At 36.7% G+C, this 15,613-nt stretch overlaps 3 protein-coding genes across 4 annotated transcripts; 1 reads left to right on the forward strand and 2 right to left on the reverse strand.

The window, feature by feature from the left end:
* Positions 1 to 609: 609 nt before the first annotated feature.
* LOC110706302 (F-box protein At5g49610-like) lies at positions 610 to 2,127 on the forward strand. 2 transcript variants are annotated; one of them, XM_021884197.1, is made up of 3 exons: positions 610 to 682; positions 806 to 949; positions 1,190 to 2,127. In XM_021884197.1, the coding sequence occupies exons 2-3, from the start codon at positions 816 to 818 to the stop codon at positions 1,905 to 1,907; spliced, it is 852 nt and encodes a 283-aa protein (XP_021739889.1). In that variant the 5' UTR covers positions 610 to 682; positions 806 to 815; the 3' UTR covers positions 1,908 to 2,127. The 2 variants fall into 2 exon arrangements, with proteins under 2 accessions (XP_021739889.1, XP_021739888.1); XM_021884196.1 differs by having other exon boundaries at positions 806 to 2,127.
* A 1,375-nt stretch (positions 2,128 to 3,502) lies between these two features.
* LOC110706304 (serine carboxypeptidase-like 33) lies at positions 3,503 to 7,401 on the reverse strand. Its single transcript, XM_021884200.1, is given in 11 exon segments — positions 3,503 to 4,498; positions 4,683 to 4,788; positions 5,009 to 5,104; positions 5,386 to 5,552; positions 5,717 to 5,974; positions 6,077 to 6,165; positions 6,279 to 6,371; positions 6,477 to 6,572; positions 6,808 to 6,915; positions 7,001 to 7,072; positions 7,075 to 7,401. Coding segments are annotated over 11 exon segments (1,425 nt in total). The 5' UTR covers positions 7,268 to 7,401; the 3' UTR covers positions 3,503 to 4,351.
* Positions 7,402 to 8,317: 916 nt separating this feature from the next.
* On the reverse strand, positions 8,318 to 15,540 carry LOC110706303 (beta-glucosidase-like SFR2, chloroplastic). Its single transcript, XM_021884199.1, is given in 11 exon segments — positions 8,318 to 8,616; positions 9,794 to 10,058; positions 10,296 to 10,425; positions 10,528 to 10,677; positions 10,768 to 10,950; positions 10,952 to 11,002; positions 11,097 to 11,265; positions 11,640 to 11,861; positions 14,389 to 14,555; positions 14,812 to 14,950; positions 15,110 to 15,540. Coding segments are annotated over 10 exon segments (1,824 nt in total). The 5' UTR covers positions 15,526 to 15,540; the 3' UTR covers positions 8,318 to 8,616; positions 9,794 to 9,861.
* Between the last annotated feature and the right edge of the window lie 73 nt (positions 15,541 to 15,613).

A 15,613-nucleotide genomic window follows, 5' to 3' on the forward strand; every position in this document is an offset into this window, starting at 1 on the left:
GCGTTCCCTCACCGTAATCTGGCCTCCTCCCTTCTTAGCCTTCTTGGAACTCTTTCCACTCTTAGTCATGGCGACTGCCGGAGTGTTTGATGACTGACGCGAAATTTAGTAGCGTTCCCCACAGACGGCGCCAAATTGTTTCGGATGAAAACAATCGAATCTCGGAAGATCCTTTTATCTTGAGGGAACTTGGTCTCGGTCCGAACGACGCCGGAGCCGAAGGTTTCCTGCACAACAAATACACGTAAACTAGCCTCGGGGGGGACGCCGAGGAAGGCCCCTCCGATGCTTAAGTCAGTATATTAGAGAGAGAAAGCTGTGCAAGAGTTTAGTTGCTTGAGGCTTTATTGTCTTTGTCTTTGTCTTACTCTTTGTCTTACCAAGAATTGACCAAATTGTTGGCTTTTATACCTTGGCTAATGAAGGAGGCGGATTGGGCCCGGAAATCAGTTGGGCTGGGCCAAGCTGATTGGGCCGTTGACTGACCTTGACATGGCTTTGAGGATGTTGATTTTTGACTTTAGCATATTTGGAGAGTTGAACCTTTGCCTTGGGCTTTTAATTGGATCATTCAGTGACCAGGCCCAATTGGACTAAATTGGACCCAAACAAACCCTATTTGACATTTGATACATATGAAAAAACGCATCTTCAAATCCCAGCTCTCAAGTTTTCTTCACCGGTAAGCAAATTTCTAACTTCGCAAATTTCTAACTTCTTTTTTCAAAATATTTTTTTGGGGTCGAAGGATCATTTTTTTTTTGGGTATAATTGTTGATATTTCCCTACTTTTTGGATTATACAGTAATTAGAAGATGAATTCAATCGGTTCAAGAAATGGGTTTTTCCCAGATGAAGTAATTCTTCAGATTTTATCAAGACTGCCAATAAAATCTGTCTTTAGATTCAGGGCAGTTTGTAAATACTGGTACCAATTGCTCTCAGAAAGGTACTTTGTTCATCTGTATAATGAAATGTCAGTTAGGAGTTCTATGATTTTGGTTGAAATTACTGAGATTTCAGAGTCTAAATCAAGCTTAATTTGTGTTGATTATTCAAAGGGTGTATCTGAATTTCCATTAAATTTTCTGAAAGATAGGGTTAAAGTTAGAGCCTCATGTAATGGGTTGTTATGCTGCTCAAGTATACCTGATAAGGGTGTGTTTTATTTGTGTAATCCTGTGACTAGGGAGTATAAATTGCTCCCCAAATGTAGGGAGAGGCCTGTCACTAGCTTTTATCCTGACGGCGAGGCTACTTTGGTTGGTATCGCTTGTGATTTGTATGATACTAGGAAGTTCAGTGTTGTGTTGGCCGGGTATCATCGCCCATTTGGTTATAGCCCGACTAAGACGTTTATATGTATGGTGTATAACTCGGAGATAAACCAATGGAGGAAGTTTGTAACATTACAGGAGGAACATTTTACTCAAATGAACAGAAATCAGGTTGTTTTTGTGAATGGGATGCTACATTGGTTGACAGTGAGTTATTCGTGTATTATTGTGTTAGATTTGGAGACTGATGTTTGGAGAAAGATTTATTTGCCAGATGAAATGAGTTACGGAAAAGGAAATAGGATGTATTTATTAGAATCATATGGTTGCTTGTCTGTGGTTCAGATTTCTGATGCTTCAATGGATGTATGGGTGATGGAGGACTATGAGAAACAATTATGGAGAAGGGTTGATAGGGTGAGTCTTAGATGTATCAGAGGATTGGCGCCGGGAGTTTTCCCTATAAGTCAGACAGGTGATTGTGTTTTCCTGGCTACACACAAGCAGGTGTTGGTCTACAATAGGAGCACTGCCGTTTGGAAAGAAATGTATTCAGTGAAAAGCAACTCAACGCTTCCTTTGTGGTTCTCTGCATATGCATTTCGGAGTACAATATATTCGTTTCACTAAGTTGGCAAGATCAGGTGAATATCTGTACATATTATCTCAAACTCATGTATTATTATGCCATATAGATGAATTTGGAAGTAGTCCCCTTGGTGTTTGTAATTGAACCTGTGAATATAAAATAAACAGGATAGTTGCAATAGTAAATTGTTAGCTTGTAAATTTGGTTTTATTCTCATAATGTTACATACTTTACATTGTCATTGTCTTGGGATCTTTTTCATCGAGGTGTTTTGCGAAATTCTTCTATGGGTTGTTTAATTGTCAGTCTCCTATTTGGACTTTTGGAGTCAACATAACCACAATGTCAGATTAGTTTTGTTTGGCTGGTTGTCAACGGCATTCTCACTGAATTCCCAAGAAAACTTACCTTTTATTTCCATTTGGTAGGTGACGTAAAAGTTCTGAGTAGATTAAGTCTCCAGTTTAGATAGGGTGATAGCCTTCTGTGTTAGTCCTTCTGCTGTGCTGATTTCTATGTATTTTGGCAACCGAAAAGAAAAGGATAAAAGCTTAGTGGATTTCCAATTTTCTCAATTCTCATACATATGCTATTATAGCATCATCCTTGGGTCCAGGTTAAAAGTCTCTGTAAGATGTGAATTTCCCCTTGACTTTACTCAAAATGGTACAAGTTCAGTATATTTTTTTTTGGTAGAAAGAGAACATTAAAGCTTAAAACATAGAAGAGTTTTTACAAAAGAGTCAGGGAGGATCAGCCCTCTCCCCCATTCTACCAGCAGTATTTATAGCTTGAATTTCTAGTTTCTCTTTTAGGATTACAAACCAGAGGAGGGAATTCAAAGGTAGCCAAATTATACAAAAGATCATTTCTCCGCCTTGCTTCCTTTCCAAAAGATCTGCAGCCATGTTCCCTCCTCTTGCTTCAAAGCACAGGGTTGTACCTGACTGATGGTCCAGGAGCTCCCTGCAATTTGTCAAGATGCTGGTTAGTCTATTGTTGTCATGTAGCTCCCTGTTTCTGATTAGCTCCAAGGTCTGTTTGCAATCTGTTGCTATGATGCAGTTGGTCCAGTTGTTGGTCTGGATCATTGTTAGAGGCATTTTGATTGAGAATAACTCTCCTTCCAAAGCTGAGCATCCATAGATTTCCATTCCTACCCCTGCCACTGCTATCCCTGCAGATACAAGCACATCCTATATTCTGTTTCCCTTTTAAAAAGGACATAAGATAGTTTTTGTTGTTTATAAGTTAAGTATGGTTGCTCTGAAATGAACATAATATTTCCTGTAATTCTCAAAGAAGTCCTTGTTTGCTGCTGTTGAGAATTTGAAGGCTTTAATGATATGCTTCTGCTAAGCGAGTTAGCGTATTATGTAATAAGCTAAACAGCATCTTTGACAATCCCAGTTATTGTTTTTGGTTGATATTTTAGTTTTCAAATCACCTGAAAATCTGTCAAATTTCATGGATATTTAGTTATCTACGACCGAATGTAGACTTTTGTTTGGTTCCAATCTTGCCCAATAGTGTAGTAATGTCTCCTTTTCTATTATCGAAATATTGAATTGTTGTCAAACGATAGTTTTTAAAGCAAGAATAAAATCACTATAATAATTGGCGTTAAACTGTAGGGTCAAGGAAATATTGAGAATATATCTATCAGGGAACAGGGGTGTGCACAGGCTCCTCACAGTCCTCAGTAACAGGAAGATTACCATCTGTTTGCGTGAACTACAAAAGCGAATCAGTTAATATCAGTTCCAGCAGGTATACACTGAATTGTACTGGAGTTTCATGGGAATAAGTAAAACAGAATTTACAACCACAAAACCAGAAAGATCTGGATGTTCTGGTGCTACGCTCAAGAGAATAGGCTCTTGGGCACAAAATTGTTTTGTGAGAATAATGCCAGACAGACCAAATTACTGGAAGAAATTGACACCCATAAAAAATGACTGATGCTGAATTTGCAGCCTGCTCTATAGTCTCTCTCTCTGAAGTAACATATCGGTTAAAAAACCAGTGTCCTGCATTATCAAAGTTGACAAGCATATGTTAGCATCTTTATTCTACAAACTTTCATTTCATTTAATATAAACAATTGTTCAAAACCTCCGTGCCAATTCAATTGTGCCAATTTTGTGGTGGCGCGAGTATAACAGGCTCAAGTATAGAAATGGCAGTAGTATTAGTTTAATAAGGTTAATAGGTCATATACAATTATTAAATATACACATTTCTGATTGCTGGAAATTTGGAATTAGGAAATGAATGTGTTGTTAATAGAAAATCTGTGAACCAATTGCTAAATTAACATAAAACAGAGAATTCATCTTCTAGTATAACTGTAAGAAATCATACCTTAACTAGTAGTACATAACAATCGTGTAACAAAATATACGAATTTCTTATTGCTATTTGTTTTATTTTACGCCTCCTATAGACATGACATATCAATCGATAAACATGAAACACCCTAAGTTCATCTATTTGCTGGAAGATCTTCTCCTGTTAAAAAAGAGTGAATCAGAGCAAGTGCTTCACTAGGCTTATTCAGAGGTACCAAATGACCTGCCCCTCGAACAGTCACCAAAGTTAAACCTTCGTACTCCACTAATCTTCCTCCTACCTGCATTTACAATTATAGTTGACATACCAGCAGCGTTAGTTCTTATACTGTTGCAGCCTTGCAGACATCGTTACTATTACTCCCTCTATCCAATACGAGAGTCCTTTTTTTTTTTGTACTTGTATAGTTGTATATAGATTGAGTGTACCTTAATTTGTAGAGAGGCGAGAAAAGATTAATTTACCTGATGTTGATGGTACCAGGAACGCCAAGGTGTCTTGATTGGCAACCCAAGTGACTCAACCCAGTACCTAGTTCCAATCACCGGGACTCTTCCATCGACATCTCCGCTGTTCCAAGTAACACTTTATTTAGTATGAAGTAACTTTCAATGTCTGGTTCAATTTATTAATAAGCCTCGTTTTTTAGCACAAAATACAACCCTCCAAATTCACCAGTCATGCCTATATTAAGAATACGAAACTTCTAATTCCTGTGATCTACAAGGTGGTGGATGATGAAGCAAAAAAAATATCAAAAATAACTTTATGCCATCAATCAGAGATATACCTGTAAACCCAGATCTTAAGACCACCTTGCATCAGTTTCTTGTAGATTGATAGGACAGATTGAACTGTAGCGTTGTATGTATTCAGAATGTTGTCGCTGAAAAAGGAAAATCGAGGGGGTAAATTGGGTAATTATCAACTCAAATAGTATATGCCGAGCATCTTATCTTATAGAAAAGACTGGAAGTAGCTAACTTTTTCGGTATCACTGTAAATTTTCAATTCTTGAATTTACATTTCAACTGTATAAACAAGTCGTAACTATGAAGATTGACTATAGAAATCTGGAAAATGGCTTTAATTCTGCAATCTAGTTTATGTTTTTCCTAAATAATCAATACTCACAGCTCACGGCAACAACAGCATTAGTTAGCTTACTTGCAAACATTCCACTTGACACTAGTATTTGAAGTCCCTCTGTTAGCATTTGCACGAAGCGATGTTTGTACATCTGCCCTGTTGAAGTACGTTTCTGCGTAGTTTGAATAGCAAGGGTCATACCCCCCTGAATATATTCTTGGCCTCCTCAATCCATAATTTTCCTCCTGTAAAAAATGTACCCACAAACTATTCATGTAGCAATGAATAAAGGCTTTGTATCTTCACCTTAGAAAAAAAGTTTGGGAGAAATAAGTTCAAAGGGGTAAAAAGCTTCAAAATATGCACAGGGAAAGATGGTTCTTGTACCATGATAAGGGTGATGGCTTACCTTATTAGTATAATAAGCTTCTGATGAAGTGCTGTTTGAAAGACAAATTGGAGCATATATGTTGTAAAAGTCGATTTCTTTGTATTTTCCATAAACCAAATTCATGGCAGTCACGCATTCCTTCGGCCAATATAAGGTCTTGAAATCACACACTTCTTTAGTCTTATTATACATATCATCACTTATTACAGTGTGACTCCAAGCATATTCTAACAGACCCTTTGAGTCATAAAAATCATCAGTTTCAGGGTTCCCTACCTGCACAGGAAATTAATTTAAAGCAATATTAAATTTCTGTGGATCGACGTTTTTAAGAATATCAATGTACAATTGTACATGGCAGTATGGCAGTGTACATACTAGGAAACCTTTGAGATTAATCTTCAGGTTCATAGTCTGATCCTTGTTCCTGTCAAAAATAAGCTCTGCCAGTTGAGGAACATAGTGACCTATGAAAGGGGAAATATATTAGATGAGAGAAACTGGTAAAGTTTGGAATTTGGAGTTGCTACTAATTGTCCGTATAATGAAGCAATAACTTAAAAGACATTATCTGAATTACCTGCATAACTTTCTCCGGCTAGGAAGAAGTCTTGGTTCTTGAACTGTGGGTATCTCCCAAACCAATTTACTAAGAAACTGTATGCATCCTCAGCTTTACACAAAACAATAAAGGTAAGTTATCTGAAGCAATGACAACTTGATAAGTAAATAAAAAGTTGTAGCGAAGATGAGTAATATCAATCCATGTAAAACTTACCTACAAATTCATCATCCAATTTGGTGAGGTCAGAGGATGTGTTGGTATAAGAGAACCCTACTCCAACAGGGGACTCCACGAAGAGCAAATTTGCTTCTACAGATAGCATGATACAGAAGGAAAGTAAAAAAAAATCCAGTCTTAGGTGAAACCATCTCACACTAATTCAGCAAACATATTAAAATGAGTTGGCCTGAAAATTAACCAGGCACCCCTAAAGTCAACCTGCTAATCTCACTATAAGCTATTGTGATACAGCCCATACTCGAGATTTTGCTAAGTACTAAGAGAAATACTTCGTATATGGTAGTGAACATGAGCTGATAATTACCTGTTATCCATGAAAAGTTATTGAAGAGCAAACCAACACCAGTTTCATCAACTTTAAGAGGACCTAATTCCACAACAGCGCCATATCCTACTGATGAGCAACCAGGTCCTACATAATGGAAAATAACTTTTAAGCACTGAAGTTAAAAAGAAAATAGTGTACAAACAACTACTGAACGCGTTAATATACATACCTCCATTCAGCCAGAGTATGAGAGGTTTATCGGAAGGCTGTGAAAGAGCTTCAAAGAACCAGTAAAATAGGGCCTGCCATTATTTTGGTTGACAGTGATGTAACCTGAGTACTGTGATATTGGTGGGTTTGATGGTTGACCTGGTAAATTTAGTATCTTGCTGTCATCTTCTTCTGACACAGCGAATGTTTCAGATGCTTTAATGAATGTAATATAGAATACAATAAAGATGAGAAGAGAAAGAATTTTAGTTATGCTGCTCATCATAGGATCAAGATAACGTGAAAAGCTACTTCTGGAGCCTACTTTCAGATATCAGTCTGTGAATATATATAGAGCTGATGTAACACTTTTTTGCACACCAATCAATAACTATTCACAGAGGATGATCGTTGGCGCACCTCATCCATTCTATTATGGAGATCACAGGTCCACCTTGCTAAAAGTAAAGGTCAAAAGTATGGCAAGTTTTCAAGCATCTTCAACTTTTTATCAATTTCGACGAGCATTATGCTCTAAATTGAACTTTCCACAATATTACAGTGAAAATTACAAGTTCTTTTGTCATACATTTCTTTCGGCTGGGGAGTAAAAGTGATACAGTGTGTTAGGCGCAATGTGTGAAGAGCATGCTCACCTATTGCATGCGAACATATCATGCATGCGCCAAACTAAAAGCACCATTCTAAATACTCCTGGATGCATAAAATAATTTACAAGCGGCAGACTAAAGCACCATTCTAAAAAAAAAAAAAAATTTACAAGTGGCGGACTAAGCAATGTAATTGTGTATCTTAATGCAGCACATTATCCCACTTCCTCTTTGGCCACTTAACTTGCTTGCAAATTGATGATATGCTAAAAGCTAAATGTCCAAAGTTAGGTAAACAAGTGTTGAATACCACATTCGTTAGAACATGCGGAACAAACGCACGAGAAAACTATGGTTGAATACCACTTTAACTGAAGTGGGCATCATATGTTCAAAGACCAATATCACGAGATCAGTACTCAAGCAAAGTGCAAAGATAAGGAGTTATCTGCCACACTCATAAAGAGATAGATAGAAGGGAATGGATGAATTAATTCATCATATATCACTTCTCGATCTGTACTCTTCTGGAACGTCAACATCAAGTATAATACAACTCCGGTCCACAATGGTATGTAGTGGAAGACTCCAATAGCGACCACCACTGAGTTTAGCATGATAGCAACCTGAAACTGGAGCTTAAGCTTAGAAACTACTTTTCTTCATCAGCTCTAATTTGTCTTTTGAGGAGTTCTGGGATTGGGGAAATGACTTATAGTGTTGACTTGAATCCGAAATTTCATGATCAATAACATGTATGCATTAGATTAATAGATATTAATGTACATTAAATATTTCTGTGTACATTAGAAATATCTGAATACAAATTTCAGGAAACAACAGATCCAAATCAATATGCATTTGGATCTTATTGAAATGGAAATACAAATTTTAAATATTGGAAGATTTACAAATTTGCATATCAATATGCACTTGACTTACACTGGCAGAGCTTTCTGACAAATAATATAAACATCAGAGAGAATCTCTGAGCACCACCTTGCTGTTTCAAGAATTAGGCCTTCTGCGGCAAGTAAAATTCGCTTCAGATCATTATCCATACATGATTAGGAAAGACAAGGAATATATCAATGCTTAATGTAATGAGGGATACGGCAGTCAGCTACTCTGTTCTGAACACATATATAATATCCAAACCAATATACTACATATAAGAATTAAAGGGATATACAATGACATACGATTAATCCAAACCAATATATCCATCCACAAGAATTACTGAAGAGCACATACTACACTAAAACCAGGAAAGAATTTGTACCTTTTGTGTTTATAAGAAATTCTTGATCACACTCAGAATATGTAAATTTTGTGATACTATAAACTTAATCTTTCAAAACTTGATACAATGTCACAAAGTACAGAATGTTAAGTAGTTCATGCAAATATCAAGTAAAAGTTCGACCAAGTAATACATATAAAAAGCGGAAGGAAATACTGGTAAGCAATGCAACTAGTAACGTAGCCTGAAAATTTTCAGGGGATAGCTCAGCAAGGGCTAGGATCAATGCACATCACCCCCAACCTTTTAAAACTGCTGTTTATCGACTGTTGGATTTGGCAAATTAAAATCCTCTATGGCACAGGTCAAACTAGGTTAACACTCTTAACAGTGGATCAGGTCAGGGAGCCAATTGTACCTGGAATTTGGTAATTTCCAAAAATGAACTCAGTAGCTAACCTGGAATTTGGTAATTTCCAAAAATGAACCCTAGAGATTTCATATATTATACCTCGTCTCAACTTATTTTTAGCTGTAAAATGAACTTATAGGTCCTTAACTGAGCTAATATGAACTAATAAGAAAAATAAATAATTTTCAAGGTGAAATGAAAAGGGCTGAGGTATGGATAAAAAAGAACATATGCCAACAAATAGTAATGCTTGTTTGTGATCTAGTTCTAATTTGTTACATACTACCAACCATAATTTTTCAGTAAACCTCAAACTACTGTTCTAAGATTTCTCCAGAGTACCTTCACCATAAATTTCACGGAGGAAAAAAAAAAAAAAAAAACAGGTCAGAAAAACAGAAAGGGCCTCATGTATCATACACTTCAGAAGGCAATTGGCCATCTTAATAAATTTATGTGCAACAAAGAAATATTTTTTGTCTTACAACTAATACTCCTTTGTTGCACATAATAGTTAACGGAGGTAGACTTCATATTTACTTTTACCTTTATTATTAGAAGAATGCTCCTTGGCAGAAAACTTTGATAAATATTCTTATACCAGTGATTGCCCATCAGGCAGTTGAACCCAGAGGCAATAAGGCCAATTCAACATCATCATCTTCAAGTTCAGATTTCCTTCTGAGTTTGAGAGGTCGACAAATAAATCTGAGGAAGCGACTTAGTGGATCCTGTAGTCCTTCCATCTCATAGTGTCCAAAACGCCAATCTCGATCAGCGTAAGGGCGCCATACAGGTTCGTCAAGCCCCCTTTTAGAGATCAATATTAGGAAATTAATGGACAATTGGGATGTTATCCAACTAAGAAACTAGAATTACAGTTATTTTATTGTGACATGCTCCTACTATCTTACTAAACCGGGTCCAAGAACAATAATCAATCTAGCCATTCTTACCAATTTCAAATTTTATATCTAAAACAAAGAGTTAAATGAGAGCAAAAATTCAGTCTCGGTTAGGAACAAGAACATGATCATGCCATAGTTACCTGCGTACATTAAGCCATGTTTGTCCATAGCTCGATAGAATGGCCTAGTCTTTTTTCCTTTGGCAGCTCTACGAAGTTCCCTCCATGCTTTCTCCCTGTCTTGACGTGAGACTATACCTGTTGTTGCCACCTGAAATGTACATGAGCCATGAAGGAAACCTCAGAATTGTATATGGCAACGCAGCTGCTCATGTCAAACTAAATTTGGAAAGGAAAAAAGAAAAATAATTACTTTGGAAAACAAATGGTAAGAAGGACGTGGGACCCTGGCTAGATTATTGGCACGGTCAACTGCTACAAGTCCAAATTTAGGTCCATATCCATCTGCCCACTCCCAGTTATCTGAAATTGTCCAGAAGAGATAACCGATAATAGGGATACCCTGCATAACAAAAGTGACGATATGTGAGATTCAGAAATGGTCAAAATGGTAAACGCTGAATTATAAACAGGGAAGAGTCACTATAAGCACCATAATCATGGCCCCGTAAATGGCGAGTAAATGCTCCAGTATATATGGCCTTCTGATTATGTCAGTCTCGTCTGAGACCCCATTTTCAGTAATAATAAATGGTATGTTTAAATGCTTGTATCTCTCATGGAACTGAAGAAGCATACGAAACAAGCCATCAGGATAAACTCCTCGTCCAGATTCCACTATATTCATCCATCTCTACTAGCTTTAATCCAGCACCACAGACAACTTCCTGACAGCAATCACAGTAAATAACTGAAGTTGATTAATTTGGTCCTTTTCTAAGAAAATCTTTTCAGACGCAATTTATCAGGGTATACAACAACCTGCCCATAATAGTTTAACCCAATATAGTCCATCTTCTCAGATATGCTGTCCATAAAGGGGTAAAGAGTCATGGAGTTGGCGAGTGTAACAGCAGCAACATCAAATAGTCCATAGGGTCGCATAAATGAAACATGATGAGCAACGCCAACAAGTGGCTTTGATAATTTGCTGCAACAATAGTTTAATAGTCAATAAATACTGAGAATTGCTTCTAGAAACTTGTACAGGTTGAAGATAACTTCAATTTCTTTCATAAGCATGATAACTTTTATAGACAACAAGACATGACTTTTAAACCAGCACAAGACATTATATCTAAAACTTCTAGGACCTAGTAATGATGACAGTGTTCTACTTGTTCTGAAAGTTACAATAATCTCTTGTGGTAATGAAACAAGCAAGAATGTCCCAAAGCAAAGTGGAATATTTTCACAGAACACACGATGTGCAGTTATGTAGTCAGTGTTTACGAGAGCACTAGTTAACATAAGACCTCTGGCTTGATTTTCTCAGTTGCACACAGAAGTCTGCAGAAATATAACCTGTTTTCATGGATGTAATCATATGCTTTTGAGTGTGCAATGGCAATCCAGTCCATGGTTTGATTAAACACACCACTTGGTAGAGCAGAAGTTGCCACCTCTAACATGTCAGGATTACCACCAGGCCAAGCACCAGCACAGTATGTCAGCATACAAAAGACATGAGGCTCATTAAATGTTACCCAATAGTCTACCACATCTGACACACTATCAACAACAAGCCTGCAACATTAAACAATAGACCAAGTTATACTAGAAGAAATTCATATCAAGTGAAAGACAGTACGATACAAATGAATATCTAGCATGACAGCTCCCACAGGAGTATCAAACTATCAGTATCAGTAAACAAATGATGGATGCAGTTTACCTTGAATGCACATCAAACAAACATTATTGTTCTAAACATTATTTTGTGAAAGCATTATATTAAACATTATTACGTGGAAGCAAAAGCCTATTAAAGAATCAAATTTTCAGAAATTACAGATTACAAACCCACTTGGAGTCACGACTAAAAGTCCGCACTACTTTAGCTCATTAAAGAAGCTAAATAAGTAATTGTATCACACAACAAATCACTAATTAAAGCATCCCCTGAAAGATTTGTGTGTTCCACTCTACCACAAAGCAAGCCAAACATCGTCTCCTTTGCCCATCCAAAGCTCGTCTCCTCCCCTCCCACCCCCCCAACACACACCCCACCCCCACCCCCACAAAAAAGAGTTGCAGCAGATCCAAATCAGTTTTTTAAAAAAGAAACCTCCTCCAAATATGACTTACTAAGATGCCCCTTCACAACAAAGGAAAAACTATGAGCAGGACTCACTACAGGCACGCCACAAAATGCACATATTCCGAAGATTAGCCATCCCAACACCAAAATTCACGTAAAAAATCTCACCTTAAGAAGAAATATAGCCCTTCAAATAAAAATTTCAACAACAGAGATATGGTACCTCAGTGGTAAAGAAAATTAAACCAAAAAAAAATCTACTGACATATTAAGTTTCCCATTCACTGAGATGTCGACAGAGAAGATAGGGTACCTTAGTGGAAAAGGTAACCCATTTTTATAAAACTACTGACAGAGAAAGTATTAGTATGGCACAAAATTTTTTTTAAGTAATATGCTTCATGAAGATCAGCTCTGGAAAGATTGTAACAATGAACTACTGTAAATTCTTGTAGAAAGACAAAAATTAATGAGCAAGTGTCCAACACCTGCTGTAAACTTACACAGAAAGTTCAATCCACACATATAAATGACAGCTTTTCGGAAAAGTACAGGGTACCGGAGAACAAGGATCTCAGTGAGGGGGGGATAACTTCGGCAATATCAGCTCTTAATTAGTCAATGTTGGATCACATGGATAGTTCAAAGTTTCATACTATTGATCAAGATATGTAAAGTGATCTCTTACCCAAAAAAAAAAAAAAGGGTGATCTTTATCTTTTTGAAAATTTGGAAGGTAGCCCCTAATTTTTACAGGGGCATACAGAGTAGGGGAGTAAAAGGAGAGTATTAGCCAGACTGCTAGACAACCAAAGTTACTGTTATGTTTATAAACAATCCTTTTTAGCATAACCATTTAATGTTATAATAAGAGATTAGACATGATCAGTAATACTCATCACTTCACAGTTAAAATAAAATTATAATCTTGAGACAGGGAAAAGAAAATAGCAAACAGCCACCCAAACACTATACCCATGTTATACAACAATGTATGCTGTACTGGTTAAAGAAAACCCTGAAACAAATACAATAGCTCGGACAAAAGCCAACTAAATATTGCCCACTAAAGACCAATGAAAATCTCTGGTCTTAAAATTCCAACATTCTACTGTAAACACAACACCCAGAGAAGAGCCAAATAACCCGATCACAATAGAACTGTTGCACCGCATGCCAACCAAAGCCTATATTATATAGGACGTTTGCTAGTCCACCAAAATAAAATGTTGGACAAATCCACTCTATCCCAAGTGCCTCACACAGCTTGCTACATAAGAAAGTCCAGGATCTCACAAAACTCTTATCATTTAATCCACACAAGGTCCCAACACACTAAGTCTTTTTCCTCCCCTCTCCTACCCTCTGTCTAAAAGAATTTCTCTTGACATTTTCCAAAATATTATAAAATGAATCTCGAGGGTGAAATGGTGAATACATTGTCATGCTGTATGAGCTTCCCCTTTCTAAACCTCAGCTGTTCCTCGACACAACTCATACAAGATTTTGAATTTCAAGGACGTGGTACTAAATTACCCTAGAACCCTTCACTCATTTTTCATTGTCATTCCAAAAGTAGAAAGTTGACTATTTCAAATACAAGATCTAGGAAACAGAAATTTCTTAAGAAAAATGTAGCAATAAAGCTATAAAACATTATTTCCATTTATATGAAAAAAAATAAAAATCATAAGAGAAAAAAGTGAGTGATCTGTATATTACTTACTCTATTTCTATTTAGTTAACACGTTCAAATTAGGCATATTATTATAAGGAGAGGAGAGAGAGTGATAGAGAATGATAAAGCAAGTGGGGTAACTAGTAAATACAAGGTATAAAACTTACCCAAAAAGGGAACATGTCAACCAAAAAAAACTTCCTAAAAAGAAATACGTGTCAACTAAAAAAAAACAGAGGTAAGTAATATTAATGACTGGGAGTCATCTGAAGTTTAATCACCCTTAGAAGCCACAATTATAATCATCAAGGTATAAGGGTGAATAGAAGGAAGACCTAGTAAAATGCATGAAGTAATCAACAGTTTTCTCCAGCTTCCACCCTCCATACTCTCCAGCCCACGGAGGAAGTGAATGGTGAAACAATGTCAGCATCACCTTCATTCCATATGACCGAACCCTATTGATGATCCACTTGTATCGCTCTAATGCTGCAAAATTTACCTAAAAGAAAAGTGATACACAAACGAGCACAAATAAGAAAAGGGATGGTGTCATAAAGGTATCAAAAGGCTGAAGAAGCATATAGACAAACATAGTGAAAAATATATTTTGGAATATCTATATAGGAATCATGATAAATCATATTTCATGAGCTCCATTCTTCAGATGGTCTAATTTTAATTAGCATAAGATTACAGATATGAGATGTATGAAGAATGCAGCGGAAAGACAAGACATATATTTGAACAGGACTTACAGCTTCATTAAGTTCACCTGTTGGCTCCTTCGGCATGATTCTTGTCCAATCAACACCCATGCGAAAGACAGTGACACCAGTATTTTTGGCAAGCTTGAGCTCAGTATCAGGATCAGACCAAAACCTTAGTCTCTCCTCCCTGATATAAATTTCGAGCTATGTAAAACATTGTTCCAGATAATGCTAAGATTCTAATGTAAAAGATTGAGACCCTAAAAAAAAAAAATCTATGCACAAAAATAGAACTCCAATACATGACAAATAAGAAATCAGTAGAAACATGGACTTTCAAACTTACGAGCGTGGAACATTATGCCATGCAGCCACATTATGGTTGCATTCACTGATTGGAGCCTGCTCTTCTTCTTCTTCTTCTTCTTCTTCAACTACTTTCTCAAAACCTCTTATCATTGCTTCCATAGCTACCTTATAACTTTTCTTTTTCTTCGGTCTATCCTTAGCTTCTGTTGGTAAAGCTGGTTGAGACCCACCATCTCCTGCCCCTGAAGCCAAAAGAGCATCAGCTGGTTGTTGTGCAGATTCAGTTTCGTCACAAAGTTTTTCTTCTGCAAATTGAAGCCAGGCATCATTAAGCTTATCCTCCACATGAGCAGGTGCTGTTGCCAATCCAAAGAAGAACTCAGGTTCCCCATCTGGTATTAAAAAACATATATATGATTTGTTAATGAGTTTCACAAAGAGCTTACATTTCATTCAGAATTATAGGAAAAAATTATACAGTTATTGGAACAGAAATAGTCTAGGAGTCATAAATGTTCAGAATTTGATATCAAAATGATAT

This window comes from Chenopodium quinoa, unplaced genomic scaffold (genome assembly GCF_001683475.1).
Source record: "Chenopodium quinoa cultivar QQ74 unplaced genomic scaffold, ASM168347v1, whole genome shotgun sequence".
Taxonomy (NCBI): Eukaryota; Viridiplantae; Streptophyta; class Magnoliopsida; order Caryophyllales; family Amaranthaceae; genus Chenopodium; species Chenopodium quinoa.

Bases quoted from the DNA above. Each gene is read 5' to 3' on its own strand.
- LOC110706302 (XM_021884196.1), top strand. From the start codon at position 816: ATGAATTCAATCGGTTCAAGAAATGGGTTTTTCCCAGATGAAGTAATT.